General features: G+C 50.0%; 1 protein-coding gene across 3 annotated transcripts in view; it reads right to left on the bottom strand.

Moving 5' to 3' along the window:
* Positions 1-23,473, bottom strand: part of Dip2b (disco interacting protein 2 homolog B) — a 199,100-nt gene that overhangs the window by 34,317 nt on the left and 141,310 nt on the right. For all 3 annotated transcript variants that reach the window (XM_076556826.1, XM_076556825.1, XM_076556827.1), the window contains 11 exons: positions 23,258-23,360; positions 21,908-21,972; positions 19,572-19,665; positions 19,055-19,174; positions 17,591-17,705; positions 16,791-16,930; positions 16,012-16,148; positions 10,791-10,871; positions 8,360-8,487; positions 6,595-6,709; positions 3,399-3,600 (listed from right to left, as the gene is read on the bottom strand). In XM_076556826.1, the coding sequence (XP_076412941.1) occupies positions 3,399-3,600; positions 6,595-6,709; positions 8,360-8,487; positions 10,791-10,871; positions 16,012-16,148; positions 16,791-16,930; positions 17,591-17,705; positions 19,055-19,174; positions 19,572-19,665; positions 21,908-21,972; positions 23,258-23,360 (1,300 nt within the window). The remainder of the gene's footprint in view (positions 1-3,398; positions 3,601-6,594; positions 6,710-8,359; positions 8,488-10,790; positions 10,872-16,011; positions 16,149-16,790; positions 16,931-17,590; positions 17,706-19,054; positions 19,175-19,571; positions 19,666-21,907; positions 21,973-23,257; positions 23,361-23,473) is intronic.

Here is a 23,473-nt window from a genome sequence, read left to right as displayed (position 1 = left end):
CAACCTCTGATCATCTCTCTAGCCCCAGAAGTGACATTTTAAAAAGTAGATGCTGCTCAGCAGTAACATCTGGAGGACTGGTGGAGGAATGGCAAGTTTGGCCTTACAGACTCGTGTGTCTGAATGCTTGGCACACAGGGAGTGGCAATAATAGGAGTTGTGGCCTTGTTGGAGGAAGTGTGTCACTGTGGGGGTACACCCCGCGAGAACAAAGTTCACTTCTTGTTGTCTGAGGATCAAAACGTAGAACTCTCAGCTCCTTCTCTAGCACCATGTCTGCCTGCATGCTGCCAGGCTTCCTGCCATGATGACAATGGACTAAACCTCTGAACTGTAAGCCAGCCTAATTAAATGTTTCCTTTATAAGAGCTGCTGTGGTTGTGGAGTCTCTTCACAGCAACAGAACACTGACTGAGACAAGGGTCTTCTGGGTGCGGTTCTTGAGTGTACGGGTCAGAGTGCACAGAGCAGTGGGAGGCAGTTCCTGGCAGCTACTGTCACAGCTCTACCTGGAGCCCCCTCACCCTTCCCACCAAGCCCTGACAGTGTCCTGAGGCCAATACCATGCTCTACTTACTATTCTCTTCCTCACTAACACATCCCAGTTCTCTTTCCTGTTTCTTCTTTTTTTAGACAAGTTTCCACTGTACCAACCCAGCTGGCCTGGAACTCCCTGTAGACCATGCTGGCCTGGAACTCAGACACATCTACTGTCTAAGAACTGATACCCAGTTTATCTGTAAACATCCCTGGAATGAAGGCTGCATCCTTTAGTTTCAGACAAGGGAGAGCAGGTCACATGTGATTTCTACAGCTTTCTCCTCTCTGCTAGCTGGGGTGCAGAGCCACTGACCAGAGGTCAGGCAGCCCACGGATCCAAGACAATCTGCTACAGAGGCGCGTGGCCAGTCTGATTTGGTCAGAACCTCCCTTCCTGTGTTAGCTCACTCACACTGGACTCCACTCGGCCACACCGACTCGAGGGCTTGCTCTGACTTGCTCTGGACAAGAAACAGTAGCAGGTGGTAACAGAGACACCCTGACCACACTTGTGTGGGCGGGCTGGCCCTCCTGCTGCAGCCATGTGTCCTGAGGACAGCCAAACCGGGCACGGTGGCCCACACCGGCAAATCCAGGAGTAAGGAGGCTGGGGTTCGAGGGCAAAGCCCATGCCACAGAGGAGAACATGGGCAAATTCTGAACAGGGCCTGCAGCTTATGCATATTCCATGGGTGAAGAGCAAATGCCTGCCATTGGAAGGCACTGCGCTTTAGGGTTATTGTCATGTAGCACACCTATACCAACAGCTCAGTGACAAGTCACCAGAGCCGAGAGGCCCTGAGAGAATAGCTGCTCCTGGGGGACCAGGTTCAGTTCCCAGCACCCACACAGCCATCTAACAACCACCTCTAACCCAGTTCTAGGGACTCTGACTCCCTCCTCTGGCCTCTGCACACACACAGCACACAGGCATAAATGCAGGAAAACACCCAAAAAATAGTAAGTCCTAAAAAAAAAAAAAAAAAAAAAAGACAGGAAGCAGCAGAGCACACCTGAAGAACGATCATCGTCGTCAGGCCTGCCTTGCTCCGACTCTTCCACCTGACGAGAAACAGACTTGACTCTGCCTCCAGTTTCTGTGACCTGAGCCAAGACCACACCGACACACTTCCATGTGCCAACAGCATCTCAGTGAGGCTCACTCTACACCACCATCTTTCTCTTCTCAATTCTCTACTTTTCTGAATTAAACATTTATCAACTGACTGACTTTTAGTGTGGGGGCGTTGTCTGTCTGTCTGTCCAGGATGTGCGTGCAGTACCTGAGGAGGTGAGAAGAGGAGTCAGATCCCCTGGAACTGGAGTTACAGATGTTGGGAGCTGTCATGTAGGTGCTGGGAATTGAACCCAGGTCCCCTGAGAGAGGCCAGTGTTCTAAACGGCTGAGCCGTCTCCCCAGCTGCTACTTTTCTGAATTTTTACCAAGTCTCAAACTCCCACACTATTCCCTCACCATCTCCACTCCTCAGTGCCAGATTCTCAAACTGCACTGGTCTTCTTCACAGCCACACGTGTATGCGGCCTGAGGAGGTGGTCACAGTAAAAGCAGATCTGGAGGCTGGAGAGCTGGCTCAGCGGTTGGACCCACACGGTGGCTCTCAACCTCAGAAACCCAGTTCCAGGGGATCCTACACACTCTTCTGGCCGCCTTGGGCACTGTACTCATGTGACGCACAGTCATACATGCAGACAAAATACTGATACACCCTAAATACAAATTTAAGAGGCTGGGTAGTGTTGGCACAGGCCTTTGATCCCAGCACTCAGGAGGCAGAGGCAGGTGGATCTCTGTTAGTTTGAGGCCAGCCTGGGCTACAGAATGAGTTCTAGGACAGCCAGGACTGCTACACAGAGAAACCCTGTCTAGAAAAACCAAAAAAAGAAAAAAGAAATAAAGATTAAAGTCTACTGTACCTCCAGGAAGCTCACTGGGCTTCTCATCCTCCTTTTCTAACACAGAGGGGTGGGCACAGTGTAGTAAGGCCATGCCAGCTTAAGCCCCTCCTCATCTCTCTCACTGAGACCAGACTCACCGCGTAGTCCTAGACGGCCTGGAACTCACTATGTAGACCAGGCTGGTCTTGAACTCAGAGATCGCCTGTCTCATGCCACCACACCCTGCCGCCTTTCCTTTTGAGACAGGCTCTCAACTGGACCTGACACATGTTTGAAGAGACTGCCTGACAATCAGTCACAAGCAGTGCCTTAGCTTTCTACCTGGGCCTGTGACATTTCTCTGCTCAGAAATCAGATAAGAAGGTGGAACTGGTTTGCGTTTTTTTCTCTTCTCCATCTTCTTTTGGTTTGTACCTTGAAAATGGCCAACACTACGCACGCTGTTTATCTTCTACTTATAACTCAGAAAATGCCTGTAACCCAGAGGTAAGATAGGCCCACTCCAAACTTCAGCAGCTGGGAGGGGGAGAGGTCATCCCGGGCACGAGATCCCACGGAAAGCCGGTGTGCTGAAATGCACTGCGAGTGATTCTCAGCTCCGCACTAACAAGCCACGGGACTTTACGGACTCACGTTTAGGATCACACATGTAATGTGCATAGCCAGCATGTGGCTTTTAGTGAGCACTCACTGAATACCAGCTGCTCTTATCAACAAAGGATGAGCTTCACCCCTTTCTCCCTCTCTCCATGACTGCGGCAAACTCAGCCAAAAGCAGCAGCAGCAGCAGCCTGTCCCGCAGGACAGCAGTCTTCCTGGTGTTGGTCAGCACGTGCGGTCCTTATGTTATCTCTGGAGAGTCTAAGCCCATGCAGCACCGCGCCGAAAGACTAGATTCTAGAAGCTGCCTGTGAGGTTGTGGCTAGAAGCCAGATTATTACCTGGTTGCTTTTGTCGGGGTTTGGGCAAGTTCGTCACACATGTATGTGGGCACATGAGGATATTACATGGGTGCAGAGATCCCTCCAGAAAGAGCTGTTTCGTCTGAGATATATGGATCCCTCCTAGTGGAGTTTTTGGTAATGTGTTGGCAGGCACGAGAGCAAGACAGTAAACGCCTACTTGATGGATGCTATCGATTGCCTGGAAAAACACAAAGAAAAACATTCAGGGAGATTACGCTGATGCCATGTGATCCATCCTGACAGGGCCGCTACTTCACTGCAGGGCGCTCCTCCATCCATCCCAGGATGGAGGTCTGGTAGATCATTAGGTTCCTGAACATGCCGAGCCACACCTCCACTCTCCATGCCCTGTGACCTGGAAGTTATACCTTCTGCCCACAACCCTTTGAGCCCTTCCTTTCCCACGTGGACCTGGCAGAACGGCTCCAGCGAAGGAAAGCGCCAAGAGGAGGGGCGGCTGCACCACCAACACAGAGGTGATCTGAGAACTAACTCGATGGAGAGCAAATAAAGTCACAGAATTGGAAAGAAGAAAAAAAACAAAGATCTCATAGGTGAGTGAGTATGGTGGTGCCACTACAATTGTGTGTGCGTGTGTGCGCGTGGTGTGTGTGTGTGCGTGTATGTGTGTGCGTGCGTGCGTGTGTGTGTGTACACGTGTGTGTGCGTGTGTGTGTATGCGTGTGTGTGTATATGTATGTGCGTGCGTGCGTGCGTGTGTGTATGCGTGTGGTGTGTGTGTGTGTGTATATGTATGTGCGTGTGTGTGTATGCGTGTGTGTGTATATGTATGTGCGTACGTGCGTGTGTGTGTGTATGCGTGTGTGTGTGTGTGTATATGTATGTGCGTGCGTGCGTGTGTGTGTGTATATGTATGTGCGTGCGTGCGTGTGTGTGTGTGTGTATGCGTGTGTGTGTGTGTGTGTATATGTATGTGCGTGTGTGTGTGTATATGTATGTGCGTGTGTGTGTGTGTGTGTGTGTGTATGCGTGCGTGTGTGTGTGTGTGTGTGTGTGTGTGTATGCGTGTGGTGTGTGTGTGTGTATGTGTGTATGTGTGTGCGCGCGCGCAGTCATCAGACTTGCACTGCGGGCGCCTTTACCAGCAGAGCCGTCTTGTCAGACCCTTATTAATTATTCTTTTGCATTTCATTAACTTCTTCATTTTACGGCATGAATGTTGGCCTGTGTGCTTGCCTGTGCACCACGTATATGACTGGTGCCCACAGGAGCGTGGGGGTTACAGACAGTGGTCAGCGTGGGGCCTGGGAATCGAACCCAGGTCTCTGGAAGAGCAGCCTCTTAGCCATGAGCCCCGCTCCAGCCCTCCCTATTGTTTCTTTGTGACGGGTTTTACTGTGCGGTCCACAGTGGTGGTCTGGCCTCTAGTCCTCCAGCCTCTGCCTTCCGAGTGCCGGGTCACAGCACGTACTGCCACACCTGCCTAACATGAGTCTTCGCATGTCTGCCCCTTAGCTATCTCTCAGATCACAGGTATCAGCCCGTTCCTACAGCCTTCACCGTATTTCAGCCTCGTTTATATTCAGATTACGTCCTCTGACTTTTTTTTTCTTTTTTTTTTTTTTTTTTTTTTTTTTTTTTTTTTTAAAGATTTATTCATTCATTATGTACACAGAAGAGGGCGCCAGATCTCATTACAGATGGTTGTGAGCCACCATGTGGTTGCTGGGAATTGAACTCAGGACCTCTGGAAGAACAGTCGGTGTTCTTAACCTCTGAGCCATCTCTCCAGCCCGACTTTTTTTTTCTTTGAGACAGGGTCTCCTTATGTAGCCCTCCCTGTCCTGGAACTCAGCTCTCAGAGACCCTCCTGTCTCTGCCTCCAGAGTGCTTCGATAAAAGGTGTGCGCCACCACACCTAGTTCCTTTCTTCCTTCTTTTTTTGAGACTGCTGTTGTGGAACTTTGTAGACTAGACTGGCCTAGAACTCCGACATCTGTCTGTCTCTGCCTCCTGAGGCCTGGAATTAAAGGCATGAGCCACCACACCCGGCAGGTCCCTTCATTTTTGTACTACAAACAGCCTACCTGTGGACTAGCTAGTAATTCAGAACAATGTGTCCTGAGAACAGAACGAAACCTGAAGTTACCTGGTGCTGTCTCTCACTCTGTGTCTGCGTCATTTCTGTTACTAAGTGACTGTGAAGAAGGCCAGGTACCCTGGGCAGAGAAGTCACAGGCCCTGGAAACACTTCCAGTAACGTGAGCTGTCAGTGGGAAGGCAGGCTGGCATGCTCTGGACTGTGCATTTAGTTTTGGGTCCTACTATGCGGCATGCGAGTCCAGCTCTCAGGCTCTGGAGGCCGAGTGGAGAACAAAGAGGCTGAGAAGTCTCAGCCTGCATGGGACTCACAGTGGGTGACGTCATCATTCTATATTGATCAGGCCCCCACTGTCTACCGAGTGCAGACCTCACGCATCAACTCGTTCTGGAGAGACTCTGCCCCCTTTCACAGGTCTGGAACAAGCTCTGAAGTCTGGTCACCTGCTCACATTCATGGTTCTGGGAAAGAGACTGGCAGTCGTGACTCTAGATGGAGCCTTGGCTGCCTCCCTCCCCCTTCCAGCCGGTCTCCACCGGAAACACCTTCTCAGCCCCAGTCTTCCTCCTGCCCTCCCGGCTCCCCTCCCGGCTCCCCTCCCGGCTCCCCTGACTCCCCAGAACAGCTCCCTGGCATAAGGAGGAAAGTTCTTGGACCCTCCAAGAGGTATGCTAAGACCGAGGCTAACCTCTGACACATGGCTACTTTCAGAGATGCATGCCACACATGGGCAGTCAAAACCTTCATGGGTAGCAAACACTTGGGCATCAAAGAAAGAAGGTATGTGGGGAGATACAGAGAAAGGAGAGTGGGTAGGAACATATTTCACTGTCTATGTGTATGAAATTCTTAAACATCATTTTTGGTTTTTTGTTGTTGTTTTGTTTTTTTGAGACAGGGTTTCTCTGTGAGGCCCTGGCTGCCCTAGAACTAGTTCTGTAGACCAGGCTGGCTTTGAAAGCACAGAGACCCACCCCCCTCAGCCGCCCAGTGCGCCACCATACCCGGCGCAAAGATGATCTTTAAAGACAGCGAACCTGGCAGGCAGGCAGCAGGCAGGCAGGCAGGCGGGCGGCAGTCCCCGCCTCTGCCTGGCGCGGCCCGGCTCACCTGCAGCACGCGGCTCATCCACTGGAAGCTGTCTTCCTCGGAGGCGTCAGGCCTTTGCTCCGCTACCACCACGATGCGCTCGTCATAAAACACAGACACAGAAAACACAGCAATTCTAAGAGAGACAGATCAGACACGTCAGTCGCCCTCCAGAACCGTCCTATCTGCTTCTCTGAGGTGGAATCAGAGGAGCCGTCCCGACACACCACCCGGACACGAGCAGTGGAGAGAAATGAGGTCGTCACCAAACCAGCGCCGAGCGGTTCCCTTACAACAAGAGGAAAACAGCGTGGATTAAGCACCACAGAGTGTGACAAGACACAGTCCCTGTCTTTGTGGCGCTTACGTGTCCGAGACGTAAGCACCAATCAACACACAGATAGCGAAGCCATGTTGTGATGCACCAGGAAGCACCTGGGCAGCAGAGTGGGGTGCCCAGCGGAGTGGGATATGGGTGCTTGGGGGAGCGCCTCCCTGGGGAGCGGACACTGGAGCAGAGACCTGAATGAGGTGAGGACGCGAGCCACGCGAAGATCTGGAGGAAGAGGATTCCGGGCAGAAGGAACGGAAAGCGGAAAGGTTCTGAGGTAGGGACGAGCTTGGCAGGTTTGAGGAACAGCGAGAAGGCCAGTGTGCCTGGAGCGGAGTAGTGAAGCAGAGAGCGGAGCGACGGTCAGCCACAGGCAAGGGGGGCCCAGGGAGACCGGGGCTGGGGGGCGGGGGGGTTAGACCCAGGGAGACCGGGGCTGGGGGGGGGGTAGACCCAGGGAGGTCTCCGCTCAAATGTCCCCTTACTAGTGAGGCGTCCCCGAGCACCTCTGTGCTCACGCCACAGCGCTCACGGCCCTGTCACGTGACATGTATGCTGCCATCTGCCTGGCTCCTGGGTTTGTCAGGAGACTGTGGGCACACACCCAGAAACGCAGCGTGCAGTTGGCACCCAGTGAGGATTTGCTGCAGAGTGCAGGGAGGATGGGAAGAGACTGGAGAGCCAAGGAGGCCGGCTTAGCGGCCCGAGTCCCTTCCCTCCACCCGCAGCAGGGGTGGGGCACGAACTATGTATGTGCCAGGACACAACTGTGACCACAGACAGCGGTCCAGGGCCCAGCAAGTTCATTCCTGAGAGCCACACTTACAGAAACCCTTACAGCTCAGGCACTGGTTCTTTTCTGATGTCTTCAAACGTTCTTACTTCTTATGTAGTAACTCAGTCAGGGTAGGAGGAATAAGGAGGCACGTGCTCCAAGCACACCATACATGTGTACATGTGTATGAAAATGTTTTTGTGTAAAAACAAAACAAAAATAACCCTAACCGATACCTGTCTGAGACTGTGAACTCCTGGAATAACTCTTCTTGCATTAGTAAGCAAAAGAAAAGGCCTGACTCTGTCCACAGCACCTGGAATTCTCCACACTAAACTGACATGTCAATCTCGAGTTAGAAACGAGAGGAAGAATTCTTCGGTCTGTACAGATGGCACCTAGCTACACTAGCCTGGACAGCACCGTCTCGGCACTGAAGAACTACGAACATGCAGTGTTTTGTCTTCCATTCTCCTCAGTCTTCAGAACTCAACAAGGAGTAAAGACTCTGACACCCGCCTCATTCCTCTCCGTCACGCAAAGAGCCAAAGACGGTGGGACACACACTTAAAGCCAGGCTTCTATTATTTTAACCCAAGCCAACCTAATAATTTGGAAAAGCACCCACAGAATGCGGTTCCGATCGCCCCAAAGCGGTGACATTAATCCACAGCACTCACCGTCCTCGATAGACAGTCTTGATGGACTCCACAGCCAGGCCAGTAGCCACAATGTCATCAGCGTTATGTCTCCGACCACTAACCATGAGCAATCCATCCATCTTTCCAACCACGAACACCAAGCTACCCTGAAAGTTAACAAGGATTTATTTACCTTCATTTCCATGGTTTAAAGGGTAAGACAGATACTTTATATTTCCTACTTTGAAGTAAATCTCATAAAAAAAAAAAAAAAAGCTAAGAAAAATACCTGTAAGGCATGCACCCAGTTCAATCCCCAACACTGTGTGTGTTTATATCAAAGAAATGCATATCATAGTTTATGGATTTATTTTTATTTTAGTTCAGTTTTGGTTTTTTTCACGACAGGGTTTTTTTTTCTGTGTGCATCCCTGGCCGTACTGGAACTCAGTCTGTAGACCAGGCTGGCCTCGAACTCACAGAGATCCACCTGCCTCTGCCTCCCGAGTGCTAGGATTAAAGGCCTGCGCCACCACCGCCCCCACTCGAATTTTTTTTTTTTTTCAAAAAATCCCTCTGGAATTAGTGAGAAACTAGTACCTAGAGCCAAGGAGGTCTTTCAGAAAATCACATTAGGTATCTTGCAAGGGTGTATGTGTGGGTGAGCACAGGCATGCTGCTGCATGCTTGTGACGGGGAGGACAGCCTGAAGGAGCCAATTCTCTCCTCCATGTGTGTCCTAGGGACTGAACTCAGGTCGTTAGGTTTGGCTGACCACTAACCAGCACCCTCTGAGGTCTTACAGTCTGTAAGGAGATGGATTCATTCACATTCTTAGGGGAAAATTTCAAAGGGAAAAGACTGTGACCACACACGGTTAGTTTGTTTACTACTGAACTAGAGGGAAGTCAAACAGCTTTAATCTAATGTGAATAGTTGCCTGGAGCATGTAAGGGTAACACTGTTTCCATTAGGCAGGAGCAGAGACAGGTAACAGGAACAAGTCTAAGAAGGCTGGAGATCTTCTCCCCAGGACAAGCAGCACAGGAAGGTCCCAGTGCGTCCCCCCTTACTCCCTGCGGTAAGTCAGGGCCCCCTTCTGGCCCGCTCACCACACTCAATGAGCCAGTGGCGCTCTCCATGTGAATGTCACTCATTAAGTTTCTGAGCACGGTGTAGGGCCAGCACAGTGCCTGGGCTAAGACAAAGGCAGAACCCCTGCATAGGAAGCTATTGGTTCACACACAATGCCAGGGGAGCCGGCCATTTCCAAGTGGTAAGAGCTGTGTGAGTCAGAGAAGAAGGGCTGCAGATGTGGCTCAGTGGTTAGGGGAGGCACTGGTCTTCCAGAGGACCTGAGTGTGGCTTGCAGCACCCATGTCACGGGCTCCCAACTGCTGTATGCAAGGATACACACATTGCTAATGAAAACATAAAAAAGTCATCAAAACAGTCTTAAAGACAAATAGAGATGCCTGCTTCTCCAAATCTTTCACAGTGAGGCTGTTCAGCTGGCATGGCCTTTCTGGCTTCATCTTTCTTACAGCTAGGTCTGACCATGGGACTAGTTCAGACCAGACATAACCTAGTCTCCCTACAGAGCAGGACCACAGTCTGTCCGTTTCCGAGACCGCTGAAGCTCCATCCAGACCCCAACAGCAGAGCAGCAGGCAGAGGCGTTGGGCACCTGAGACCTTCTCTGGTGCTGTCAAGAGGTCAAGAGAGCCAAGGCCACACTTGGTGTGTGCGGTTTCTAAGAGGGCGACTCCCCACTGCACCCAAACCCCAGAGGTGGGAAGGGGAAGCAGGAGAGGGGGGAGGAGGAAGCTAGTGATCGGTAAGTTTACAGGTGAGTGCCACCCATCACTGCGCACGGCCTGGCCCTCTGCCATCCTCATGGATTCCTGAAGCCCACCATGAGCTCTTTGAGAATAGGCTTTTCGGGTCCTAGTCATCTCTAGACCCAGTACCTGTAAATACCATTTGCTAAGTAACAAGTTCTCTCTCTCTCTCTCTCTCTCTCTCTCTCTCTCTCTCTCTCTCTCTCTCTCTCTCTCTCTCTCCATGGTTTCTGTGTAGTCCTGGCTGTCCTGGAACACACTCTAGCCCAGGCTGGCCTCGAACTCACAGAGATCCACCTGCCTCTGCCTCCCCAGTGCTGGGATTAAAGGGGTGCACCACCACTGCCTGGCTCCTATGACATTCTTACACAATCTTCTAATAGTACTGAAGTGCCTGGGGTGCACATCTTTAACCTCAGCACTTGGGAGGCAGAGGCAGGGTCTCTGTGAGTTCCAGGTCAGCCAGGACTATGTAGTGAGACGCTGTCTGAAGACAGGAAAGGAGGAAGTCTGACTGTTGATAAGAGGCACTGTGACACCTTCAATTACTCAGAATTTGTTCAGTTCTGTGAATTTAGTTCAAATGTTTAGATCATATGTAGCAAAATCAACAGGAAACCGTCACCTACCGGCCCTACAAAGCCCAGCAGCCCTGACCGGATGAAGGGCACGTCTCCCACAGGAGAGCCTGAAGAGGCCACTGGAATAACCTGAAAGACAAAAGGGAAAGGTGAACAGCTAGGCTTGTCTCCCTAAAATTTATCTGATTTTTACAGTCTTACTTAAGAGAGAAATCACAAGTAGTGTGTGCTAATTGAGCAGGCGTGGCGGCTCACACCCGTAACCCTGGCACTCAGGAGACAGAGGAAACATCTCAGCGAGTCATCTCCAGGCCGGCCAAGGCTGCGTAGTGAGACCCTGTCTCTAAAAACAAACAAACCACACCCCAAATGTGCGGGTGTGTAATATGCTTACTGGAAGCCATATGCAGCAACAAATTCAGGGATCAACCCTGTCAGCGTTGATTGTTCTCCCTGGAGTTTTATAACAGGCACACGTACACACTTAAACGGTTCACTGCGGTGATGTACTTTCCGTGTCTGTGCACACACCCACGCGTCACAGCACGCGTGTGTGGGTCAGAGGACAGCTGCAGGAGCTCCTCCTCTCCTCTCCTCGGTGGGCTGTGGCACAGGACCCATCGGGCAGCATGTGCCTGCCCGCGCCCACTGTGCCGCCACCTCACAGACCCAGGACGCCAGGACAGGGGCCATGGGTGCAGAGGCAGCTCAGGGGTGAAGCGCAGCTGTGCAGACATGAGGAGCACAGTTCTGATGCCCGCGCCATGCGGAGAGCTGGGGGAGGGTGTGAGCAAGGAGCTCCAGGGTTTCCTAGCCAGTACTAAAACCTAAATGACAAACCATCACCAACAACATGGAGTGGGGCAGAGGAAGACGCCCAGGGGAACTGTTCCACATGAACACACGCGTGCACACACACACACACACACACACACACACACACACACACACACACACACACAAAGGCATATATCACATATACATAAATTAAGGAAAATATTAAAAAATAAGAGGATATATACATATATATGTATATATATGCAAAACACACACACAATTGCTAACAGACCTTTCACAATATATCTTAGATATACTATGTGTTAGTATTGTGTGCTGGGATGTATTATGTGTACCATATGTGTGTCAATGCCCGCAGAGGCCAAAAGAGGACACTGGATCTCCTGGAACTCGAGTTACAGGTGACAGAGAGCTTCTATGTGGGCACTGGGAACCAAACTTATATCCTCTACAAGTGCAGCCAGTGTTAACCACCAAGCCATCTCCTCCTCCTCCTCCTCCTCCTCCTCCACCACCACCACCACCACCATCACCGAGCTTCTCTGTGTAGTCCTGGCTGCCCTGAAACTCACAGAGATCCACCTGCCTCTGCCTCATGAGTACTGGGATCAAAGATGTGCGCCACCACTGCCTGACTCTTAGTTTATTATTTATTTGTTTCTTTCTTTCTTTTTTGGTTCTTCAAGACAGGGTTTCTCTGTGTAGCCTTGGCTGTCCTAGAACTTGCTCTATAGACCAGGCTGGCCTCGAACCCACAAACATCTGCCTGCCTCTCCTTCCTGAGTGTCATGATTAAAGGTGTGTGCTAACACTGCTTGGCTCAGTGTATTTTTTAAATACATTCATTAATTTTCTGGCTTATCATTACTATAGTCTTGTACTAGTAAAATGTTAACTATGGAAAATTCTCAGAATTTAAATATCTGACTTTAGTAAAAACACTAATTAAATTTACAAAACAAAGGAAGTAGTTTTTACCCTTTAGAAATATTTTTATTACTTTATTGTGAGTATATGTGTACATGTGTGTATGGGTGCATGTGTGCAACAGTACTCCTATAAAGGTCAGAAGACAACATGTGAGAGGTTCTTTTCCTCCACTATGGGATTTCTAGGGATTGAAGTCTGTTCATCAGGGTTGGTGGCAGGCACCTTTATCTGCTGAGCCATCTCACCTGCCTACTGGGCCCTCCCCCTTTTGTTTTTGAGACAGGCCGCCGCCGCCGCCACCACCACCACCACCACTACTATTTTCTCCTTTTTCAGGTGAGAATTCAGTCTACTTTGCTATCACCATCTTTAGACAGGGATCAGAAGTGTGTTCCTGGGCTGGGGATGCATCTCAGCAGTACTGCACTTGGCTAGTACTGCACGCACCACCAAAAATGTGTAAGAACTCTAGGCACACGGCTTCCTGTACTACCTCCCAATACTGCTGGAAGGCCTGCACGATGGCTCAAGAGGACAAAGTATTGCAAGCCTGACAACCTGAGTTCTATCTCTGGACCCTACAGCAAGAGCCAGCTGCAGCCTCACACTTCTGTAATTTCAGAGCTGCTGCAGGAAGGTAGGAAAGAGAGACAGGGCCACCCCGTGGCCAGCTAGCCTGAAATCCACACTGCAGCAGGAACAGGAGAGGCCCTGCTAAGCAAAGGGGAGCGGGGCTGGTTAGAGCACTGGTTCATCCTGCAGAGGACCCGGGTTTGACTCCCAGCACCTACGCGGTAGCTCACAGGAACTACAGTCCTGAGGTTCCAACTCTCTCTTCTGGCCTCCAAAGGCACCAAACATGTACCTGGTACATGGACACACATTCAGGCAAAACCCCTATACATGTATATATAATTTTAAAATTAAAAACAACGTGGAAGGAGAGCCGACCCCAAGTTGTCTGTCCTCTATCCTCCACACACACAGCTGCAGCAGAATCTCATGCCCGCATTTCTCCTCCCCCTTCCCTCACATACAGACAATAATACAATTCTGCTTGAAGCAGAGGCATGTGCCTATAACGCCAGATTCTCAGGAGACTGAGGCAGGGGGATGACAAATCAGAGGCTAGTCAGACTACTCACGAGACACTGTCTCAAACAGCAAGGATCTTATTTCCAGTGAGAAAGATTCAATGACAGCATCACAAGCACGAGACAGAGATCTAGTCAAGCACTTAAGGACAGCCGGGCCGGCGAGGGTTCAGTGCGTTGACCCGAGTCAAGCAGTGGGTCTGATGATCTGAGCTGGGTCCCCAGAACCCGCATGGTAGAAGAGAACAAACCACTGCGAGCTGTCTTTTGACCTCCGCACGCACGCACGCACGCACGCACGCACGCACGCACGCACGCACGCGCTCCTGCACACAGACACACAACAAATAAACAAACGTTTTTTAAAAACTCTTTAGAAACAGAAACTGGGTATAGGTAGGTCATACCTATAATCCCAGCAACTCAGAAGGCTGAGGCAGGAGAATCTCCAAGAGTTTGGGGCCAATCTGGGATACAAGGGGAGATACCGTCTAAAACAGATTTTCAAGAAGGGAAAACGGGGACTGAGGAGGCAGCTCAGTAGCAGAGTGTGCTCAGCACTCACAAGGACGCGTGCTGAAGGCCGACCTGGGAAGAGGAGGAAAGAAGGAACGGAGAGACTTAGGAAAACACACGTACACTTACTGAGGACGACAGAGAGTAACCGAGGGGCCGAACCCACACCCGGGACCTACCAGCTTCCACTCCGGTGGAGTGGATGGGACACCTCTGAGGGGACATGAGCGAAGGAGCGGGGGACAGCAGCAGGCCTACACTGTGCTGCTGCAGGCCTGTGGACAGGTGACGGTCAGCCCTGTTCTCAGCCCCATCCGGCAGCACATGACAGACCGCACAGATGCTCTGTCACACGGGAGAAGGCATGCTGCCACCAGTGACGGCTAGTGTACCATCGTAGGCACCATTTCCAGAAAGTGTTGAAATGCAGCTTCCGATGTTTGCAGGCTCCCTACCAGAGGGAGGCTGTTACAGAACGGGCAATTCAGAGCTGGAAGTCAGCAGGACTCCTGCTTGTGGTGATATATTGTGTACCCTAATAAACTTGCCTGAGGGTCAGAGGACAGAGCCAGCCACCAGATTAGACAGAGAGGTATGTGGGGGTGAGGTGGGAGGGGGCAGAGATCCTCTGGATCTCTGTGAGTTCAAGGTCACATTGGAAACAGAGCCAGGCAGTGGTGGCACACGCCTTTAATCCCAGTACTGGGAAGCACACATGCCTTTAATCCCAGGAAGTGATGTCTGGGCAGAGAAAGGTATATAAGGTGTGAGGAAACAAGAACTCACTCTCTTCAGACTGTGGATTTCTTAGAGGTAGAAACTAGTGGCTGGCTGCTCTGCTTCTCTGATCTTTCAGCTTTCACCCTGATATCTGGCTCTGGGTTTTTTATTAAAGACCATCTAAGATTTGAACAATATCTGCTGGCCCTGACTAGTATAAGGGAGCCACAATCCATCAACAAAATTTCTCTGGTCCCTACAAGGTATCCCAGACAATTAACCACTTGTTCTAATGTGCAGGCTCACCAGGGCAACTTCTCATTACAACCTAGCTCTGCAAGCAGAATGCCCACAGGAAGGCCATGAACTGCCTCCTTGGAGAACGCCGCCTCCTCTAGAACGGCAGCGTTACCCGTGGTCCACTTGTCCTGACAGAGCCCCAGCACACAGAGCAGTGCAGGTACAAGAGAGGAATCAGCAAGCAGCTGCTCGAGGAGCAACGGCCCTGCAACAAGTCAAGTCTTCCTGCATGTGCACAAGTGCACATGCATGTGGCTGTCTTCTTCACTCAGGTACATTTTCTGCTGAATGCAGACTGCCGAGACAGCCAGTCGGGCTGAGCGGCTTGCCTGGGGATCAGGGCAGCTGCCATGCATGCGGGGCTTCTGGGGATCTCAACCTGGGCTCTCGCGCTTCCGTGGCAGGTGCCATCAGTGATCTGACACAGCAAGCACAATTGTCACAGCACTCTCAGTCAAAATCGTGAACTCACAGACACACCACACCACTGCCTCGTGCCAGAAGCTGACCTAACCATGAGTAAATATCAATTCATTTTGTGTTCCAAACAGGTGGACTCTGTGACTATTCACATTTTGTTCTGCTTTTGCATGTTTTGAGACAAGGTCCTGTTATATAGTCCAGGTTGGTCTTGAACTCACAGTCCCCTGACCCCAGGCTCCCAAGTGCTGTGACTGCAAGTGCTAGCCACCATGTCTGGTTGTCACTCACATTTAAGATAAAGGAACAGGGCACCCAGAAGGCTAAGCGACTCACAAAGCAGCAGTGAGTGGTGGAGACAACCTGACCTTAGGCACTGGGCCCAGAAGACTTGATCTCAACCACTAAGCCATTCTGTGCCGTCAGCTAGCAGGTCTCCCCAGTAACATCTGACCTCACCCAACATCTCCCCGTGAAATAATATCATGTACCTCAAATGTATTTTTGGTCACACCAGCAAGTCCAAAGTACATCATTCCTCCAGTCCTGGAGCTGACACAGATCTCGCCAATTTCATCTGTCTTGCAGAGCTGAGGAAGTCCGTCTGGTTTCACAATGCACATCATACCTAATGCACAGAAAACACAAAAACACAAGAGTCTAGAAACCTGCAAAGTAACAACTTTGTTTTCGAGCCCAGGAGTTGCACACTCACTGAAGGAGTGTTAAGAAGTGCCACAGAGAACCCGGAACCTGCCAAGTCGACCTGGGACCTACAGCCCTGAGTCACTGGTGCACCGAGGAGGGAATGCAGCGGCCTTGTGATGAAGTGGGCGCCGGCCTTCCGAAGGGCTGCTGTAGCACCCACCAGGGCGGCACGCTCTGCCTTCCTGGGCTGGCAAATGACTGGCATTGCTTTCCACGGGAAGAGCGTAATCAGGCACGTTTGAGATTGGTAACTCACACAGCAGCAGTGCAGGGCCAGCACAACGACCCACTCCCCCGGGTAACTCACACAGCACCAGTGCAGGGCCAGCATAACGACCCACTCCCCCGCTGGGGAGGCTCAAGGAGGGGAGGGTGTGACTGGGCAGCGAACTGGGACTTCCAGATTTGGCCTCTCGTTTATGTGTCTCTCCTCTAGTTCTCCCAGGGCTCTGGGCGTGCCAGGCAGGCATTGCACCACAGCTACCCGCCTTCCCAGTGCAGCGCCACTCACGACTTCTGGTGACAAGTCTTAGGAAACCCAATGACGCCCCTCACAACTCACCCCCAGGCATCACATGTCCCACATCCTGGACTGTCAGTGCTGAATTTTTATCTTCAGTATTGACCCGTATGACCCCATAGCTCAATCCATTCATTGAGAGAATGGCTCTTCCTGGTAAGGGAGCTCCTGGAACTCCAGGCCTAAAATGTGAACAAAGCAACAATAAACCATTGAGCCAGGTCTCTACAAACACACACACACACACACACACACACTTTTCTTTAAGGAGAAAAGACTATGCTGGTGTGGAGTATGTCTACTACAAAGGCATATTTCCCACGTCTGAGGTACAATCAGAACAAGAACAGACTACTTCTACTTACTCTTCAAGGGATTCTGAAGAGTAAACAACACAGAAAAATAACTCACAAATATGACATAGAATAATTAAAATAAAATTTCAGCTTCTAGGTATACTTCTGGCAAGAAGAAAAAAATAATGAGATGTCTGAAATGATGTTACTAGGTAAATTTTACTTTTAGGTATTTTTTAAATAATTTATTTCTTTTTATGTGCACTGGTGTTTTTCCTGCATGTGTGTCTGTGTGAGGGGGTCAGATCCCCTGGAACTGGAGTCACAGACAGGTGTGGTCTGCCGTGTGGGTGCTGGGACTTGAACCCGGGTCCCTGGAACAGTGGACAGTGCTGCTCTTAAACTGCTGAGCCGTCTCTCCAGCCCCAGCTTTTAGGTTTATGAAGCAGAAAATCATTTAACTCCTTTCTCATCATCTGGAAAAAAAGCACACATCTCATCCAGGCTGCGCCAGGCACCAGGAGCCCCCGACCTCGCGAACGGTACCTGCGGATGGCTACAGTCATGGCCTCGGCAGATGTGGCGCATGGGCAGATGGCCTCAGGTCTCAGTCCGTGGCTTTGGAACAGACTCAGGAAAGCATCACAGGATGACACAGACCCTAAGGCGTGGGAACAGATCAGTTTAATAGCTGAAACCACCATTTCCCTTGCTGCAGGAGACTAACGGGTGTGTGAGACACGCGAACGAACGGGTGTGTGTGGCACAGCTGTCCGTCAGAACTCACACTGTACATCACTCATCGCGTGCAAACGGTTTACTGTGCCTGTGGGGGGCTTGAGACACGTTCATCCAACACATGACAGGTCCCTGACAGTACTTAGAGTCAGTCTGGAAAGGCCACACCCACGAAGGGGGCAGGGCAAGCTCAGAGAAAACGCTGCAGCTAACATGCAGCCAGGCGGCCCATCCGCTCTCGGCGATGTTCTCTGACTCTTCCTGCCTCGTTCTCCATGTGCTTGAAGGCAGGATGATGAGTAAGTTCACTTAGGAGAAAGAGTTCAGCCTCCATGCTCCCCCAAGTACCCAGTGGAGGACCAGCACCTCTGTGCTTATCCAGAAAAGCAGACAGCACACTAAGGTCTCTACAAGTTTCTTGCCAATTCCCTTTATTTGCCGCATGGAAGAATTTACACCAAGTTCATGTACATATCAAGTCAAGTCCAAACCTCTCCCTTCACCTAAGAGCCTCCCACGGAGGATTCAAATGAGCAAGGCCCGGTTTCAAAGAGCTGCTAAGTCCATCAAGAGATGAATGGATAGACAAACGTGCTGTGTCTATGGTGCTCTACATGCCAATGTAAAGGACTCTGACAAATGCGAAACATGCCACTGAGAGAAGCCTCTCGCTACACACAGGCTGCTTCACAGCGAGCGTGCGGAGCAGGTGGACTACGGGCAGGGTGGGGGCTGGAGACGGTGAGGGCAGGGCAAGGAGCGCCTGCTGCTCTTCCTCAGGACCCAAGTCCTGCTGCCGGCCACAGTGTCACAACCAGAGGGGGGGACACCCTCTCCTGGGCTCTGAAGGAACCCGAACACATGGGGCATATGCGTGCGCGCGTGCATACACACACACACACACACACACACACACACACACACACACACACACACACACACACACATCCATTTCTTAAATCTTTTTTTTTTTTCTTTAGAGGAAGGAAATTCATGACTGTCTGTGGCTGTGGAACACTGGAGAGGATAAACAGTGACAAACAGTAAGTGTGTGGTTTCTCTTAGGTTAACAGAAGTTATTTGAAACTTCAGTCATGGTGGTAACCGCACAGCCACAAACACCCCGCACCACTGAATCAGACCCTTGAAACGGACAAGTGCCGTCGCTTGTAACTGACATCTCAACACAAATGCTGAAAACAGAAAAGCTTGTGGAAAAGGAGCAGACACGCTGCCTGCCAGATGTTCTGGGACTTCTACCCCAGCACTCACAGGGATTGGCGCCATCGGTGACAATCAGCATCCGCAGAGAGCTCAGGCTCACGTCCCTCTGGTCCCGATGGGCCATCATGGCCCAGTGTAAGTCCCGACACTTCACGAGAGCCACCTTGGCTACAGATCAAAGGGAAGAGTTACGACACACAGACGCTAAGTGTGGGCCCAGATTCAATATGTTACAGTAAGAACATTTTTATTTATTTAGTAAGAGTTCTCACTTGGAGAAAAATTTTTAAAGTTTAAAAAAGACTGTGTGAACCTCTGGGTAAGCAAGCGTCATATTCAGCCACTGCGCAGTCAAGGAAACCCCGACAACACAGCATTCAATAGAGCTAACTATGGCTCAGATTCCAGAGGATTCAATTTGTAAGAAAGAACGCAGGGAGATAAGGCAAACAGCTCAGCTACAGTAACAACCCCAACATTTGGAAAGCCACCAAGGCAAAGACCTGATTCTCTACAGGGGCATACTTCCACCAGTCTCAATTAGCATGTGTACGTGTGTGATTACCTTTGTGGGCATGGACTCTCTGGACCCAAGAGAGAGGACAGGTCTTCATAACAGAGTAGGGCACACTGATTGTATGCATCTTATTCATTACATTCTGAAAAGCAAAGAAACATACGAAGCGGTCAATACAAAACGTGTATTTAGCACCTTCTGTTGTACTGACATTCTGCTAACAATGTTATAGAGGTATTATTCAAGTCCACCCTTTCAAAAAAGACTTGAGACACCAGCAATAGTGCTAAAGCACCTCCAAGAGCTGCTCTAACCCTGGTTCTCTCCTCTCTCTCCCAGGGCATCACAGTGATGATACCTATCCCTCCAGTCCTTTGTCCACGCATGTGCATACACATGTGACTTTAGAAACACAAAGTATTAAATGCAGGCCACCACAGGATACATGTATTAACCACTTGCTGCTTTCCACTTCTACTGTTTCACAGATAAGTCTATGCACCTCAGAATCGGGGGCTACCAGCTCCCTCTGTACGGCTGCACATGTCTTAACAGTGTGGAAGCGAGGCATGTGGATTCACATCCACCGGCATGTGCACACCTGTTTTTTTAGGGTAGACATAGAAGAGAAGCCCTGCTGGGTCACGAAGTTGCTGCTTTCAGAGAGTTAGCAGACACTCCCCAACTGTCCCCAAGCCCCGGTGCGCTATGGCAGTCCTGCTTACCACACACCACAGGCTGAGGGGAGGATTGACAATGGAGCAGCACTACAATGCACAAGACCAGCTCCCCAGTTCCTAACAGGTCACGTGTTTGTACAGGAAAGCTGAGAGAACTGGGGTCAGGCAGGTCGCTGTCCTCCTGCCCATCCACATCAAGGATGTGAGCTCCCCAGAGACACAGTGCAGCAGAGTAATCAAGCCTGTGTTTGCAATGGATGGTGTGTGTGTGTGTGTGTGTGTGTGTGTGTGTGTGTGTGTGTGTGTGTGTGAGATAGTTCTACCTGGCTTGGAATTCAAGTATTCCAGGCTAGCCTTGAACTCATGGCGATTCTTCTGCTCAGGCGCCATCCCCAACTAAGCCTGAGATCAACCATGCTGTCACCATTTACATGCCCTTATATACAAGTTACCATCCCTGCCCTCAAGGCCTCAAGGTCTGCTGGCACAGACTCGGTTTCAGGAAAACAGTGTTCTGTCTGCACCGGATTATAGAAGACCCCTTCTCACACAGTCTTTATTTGTTCTGTTAACTTCTAATTAAAAACAAAAAAGAGTAAAGAGATTCAAGCCCTTTTCAACTTCATGGTCCCATACTTTTCTGTCCACCTAAATGGCATCTTACACAGTAGTTTTCCCAAAGAAATATACCCTTCCAATTCTACCCACCCAAAATCTCTACCTAGGTCATCTTAGCTATTTCCAAAGTCCACCTTGGCTGTCACTTCCTCGTGGACACTCCCGGATGATGGGATGAGAAAGACGCCATCCTTCTGACACCCACAGCGTGCTCCCTCCTCCTATTACAGGAAGCACCCTCCCACCCCCACCCCCCCTCTCCGTTCCTCTCTTCTGTGCTCGAAGCATGTAGTTTTGTCTTTTTTTTTCACTGTGTGTACACGTGATGTGTGTCCACGAGTGTCCATGCATGGCTGTGGACTCGTGTGCCATGTGTGTGTGTGAAGGGTCAGGTGACAGACAGCCTTGGGCTTTGGTCCTTGCATCCGGCAGCGTCTCTTCTATTTCATTTCAATTATTTTACCCCCTCTTCTCCTTCTCTGGAATTACAGGTGGTTGTAATCTACCTGATGTAGGTACAAGAAACTGAACCCAGGTCCTCTGCAAGAGCACCCAGTGCTCTCAACCACTGAGCCACCTCTCCAGCCCAAGGCAGGGTCTCCTGCTGTTCACCGCTACTACATCAGACGACGACCTGGGATAAGCTTTAGGGGATTCTCTTGCCTCTGTCTCCAATCACCTCACACTGGAATTGCAGATGTGCACTACTGTATCCTCTGCCTCCAATCACCTCATGCTGGAATTGCAGATGTGCACTACTGTATTCTCTGCCTCCAATCTCCTCACACTGGAATTGCAGATGTGCACTACTGTATCTTCTGCCTCCAATCACCTCACACTGGAATTGCAGATGTGCACTACTGTATCTTCTGCCTCCAATCACCTCACACTGGAATTGCAGATGTGTACTACCGCACCTGTTTTCCATGGATCCCGGGGATCTAAGCTCAGGTCCCCATGCTTATGTGTCCTCTAGAAAATGTCACTGACATTTAGGAGCTTCAGCTGCAACCCCAAGAGATGCACTTGTCACAGAGCCTCGGCCTCAGGCACATCTTAATTTAAAGGCCGCACCCCACAGCTTACCGCAAACATGCCATGCCACAGCCCAGCATCCTTCTTGAAGTCTAAAACATTGACTACGGCCTCTCCTAGAAAGAGAAGATGGAGGGAAACAAGAGGCGGTCATGCTGAGCAGTGAATGACAATCACATTCATGCCCCCTTTGAAAAACAACTAGGAGATCAGCGTCTCTGGTTGCTGAGACCCCTACAAACTGGCTGGAGGAGGGTGACAGGGTGATGTGGCCATTACAGCGACACTAAGGTAGAAACTCTTTAGCATTTAGGGGCATCATTAAGGAGTTTTTCCCTAGTGAAATAAGGAACATGTATTGGTCTTAGAAACTGGAATTTTCACAAATATATGTAAAAATTATACTTCTTTGAAAAACATGAAATATTGTTCTATATATTAAACCCATGTATACAGACGCCCACTTCTAGATATATCTACAGATAGATTAACAACAAAATAAAACAGGCACACACAAGGCGGCATCGAAATGTTTTCACTCTATGATAAATTTCTCCATATTTCTAACACTCAGGAGCTTGAGTCTCAGTGCTCCAGGGCAGACCCTTTGAATGATCGTACTGGAACTGGACCCTGTCTGGGGCAGTATGATTCTTCTCACACATGCATATGCACATATTTAAAATCAGATAAAAATGTTGCTCTGAAATGCACACAGTCACCCTTCACTCTGCAAAGGGAAATAAAACACTGAAAAATGAATGTTACCAAGAACATCTGGAAGTACATGCTGAAGCCAGATCTGGCAGCCCGGGCCCATGATTTTGGCACAAAGGAGCTTGAGGTGGAGGCCAGCCTGCTTTGACTGTAATTATGCAATATATATTTATATCCCAAAAGGTTTACACTCTTTTTTCTTTTTGAGACGGGGTCTCATCTCATACCATAGCTCAGGGTGGCCTAGAACTCACTATGTATCCCAGGCTGGCTTCAAACTGACACTGTTCCTGCCTGTGTCCGTATGTCGGGACTACAGCTGTAGACCACATCATCTAGCTCAGAAGGTTTTCTGTTTAATTTGCACCTTTGGACCAATACTTAGTTGGAAGCTCCACATGGGAAGATGGGCGACATCTAAGCCCCACAGTACAAAACACATGGTTAATTGAGGTTTTCTATTTCTGCACTCCAGAAATGAGACTTTATAGATCTGGTTTGTCCAGAAGTTTATTTAAATTACAGATTTTTTTTTTTTCTAAAGAAGGCAAAAGCAAGCCAAGAATGTTCTGGAACATTTCCACCTGAATTTGGTCATTAAATGGAGTCCAGTCACCAAGTGGGCGCTCACAGGCACACGAATCTGGAGCTAACAATGAGGGCAGTCACGGGATGAGGTCTGACCTTCGGAATAATTGCAGGCCTGGGACAGAGCTTGGCAGTGAGACAGCATCGCGAGCCGGGACACTGTCACCCCCATCACACTCCCCTCCTTGCTTGTTTTATACTAGAGAGAGAAACAAAAACAAACTGTAAGAAGCACAGTAAGATGGGTTATCATACACGACAAAACTCAGAGATGAACCGAAACCCACATAAACCAAGACAATGGGCTTAATT

This window comes from Peromyscus maniculatus, chromosome 20 (genome assembly GCF_049852395.1).
Source record: "Peromyscus maniculatus bairdii isolate BWxNUB_F1_BW_parent chromosome 20, HU_Pman_BW_mat_3.1, whole genome shotgun sequence".
In the NCBI taxonomy this organism is placed as follows: domain Eukaryota; kingdom Metazoa; phylum Chordata; class Mammalia; order Rodentia; family Cricetidae; genus Peromyscus; species Peromyscus maniculatus.
The sequence above is the reverse complement of the archived record's forward strand: the minus strand, read 5'-3'. Positions and strand labels throughout refer to the sequence as shown.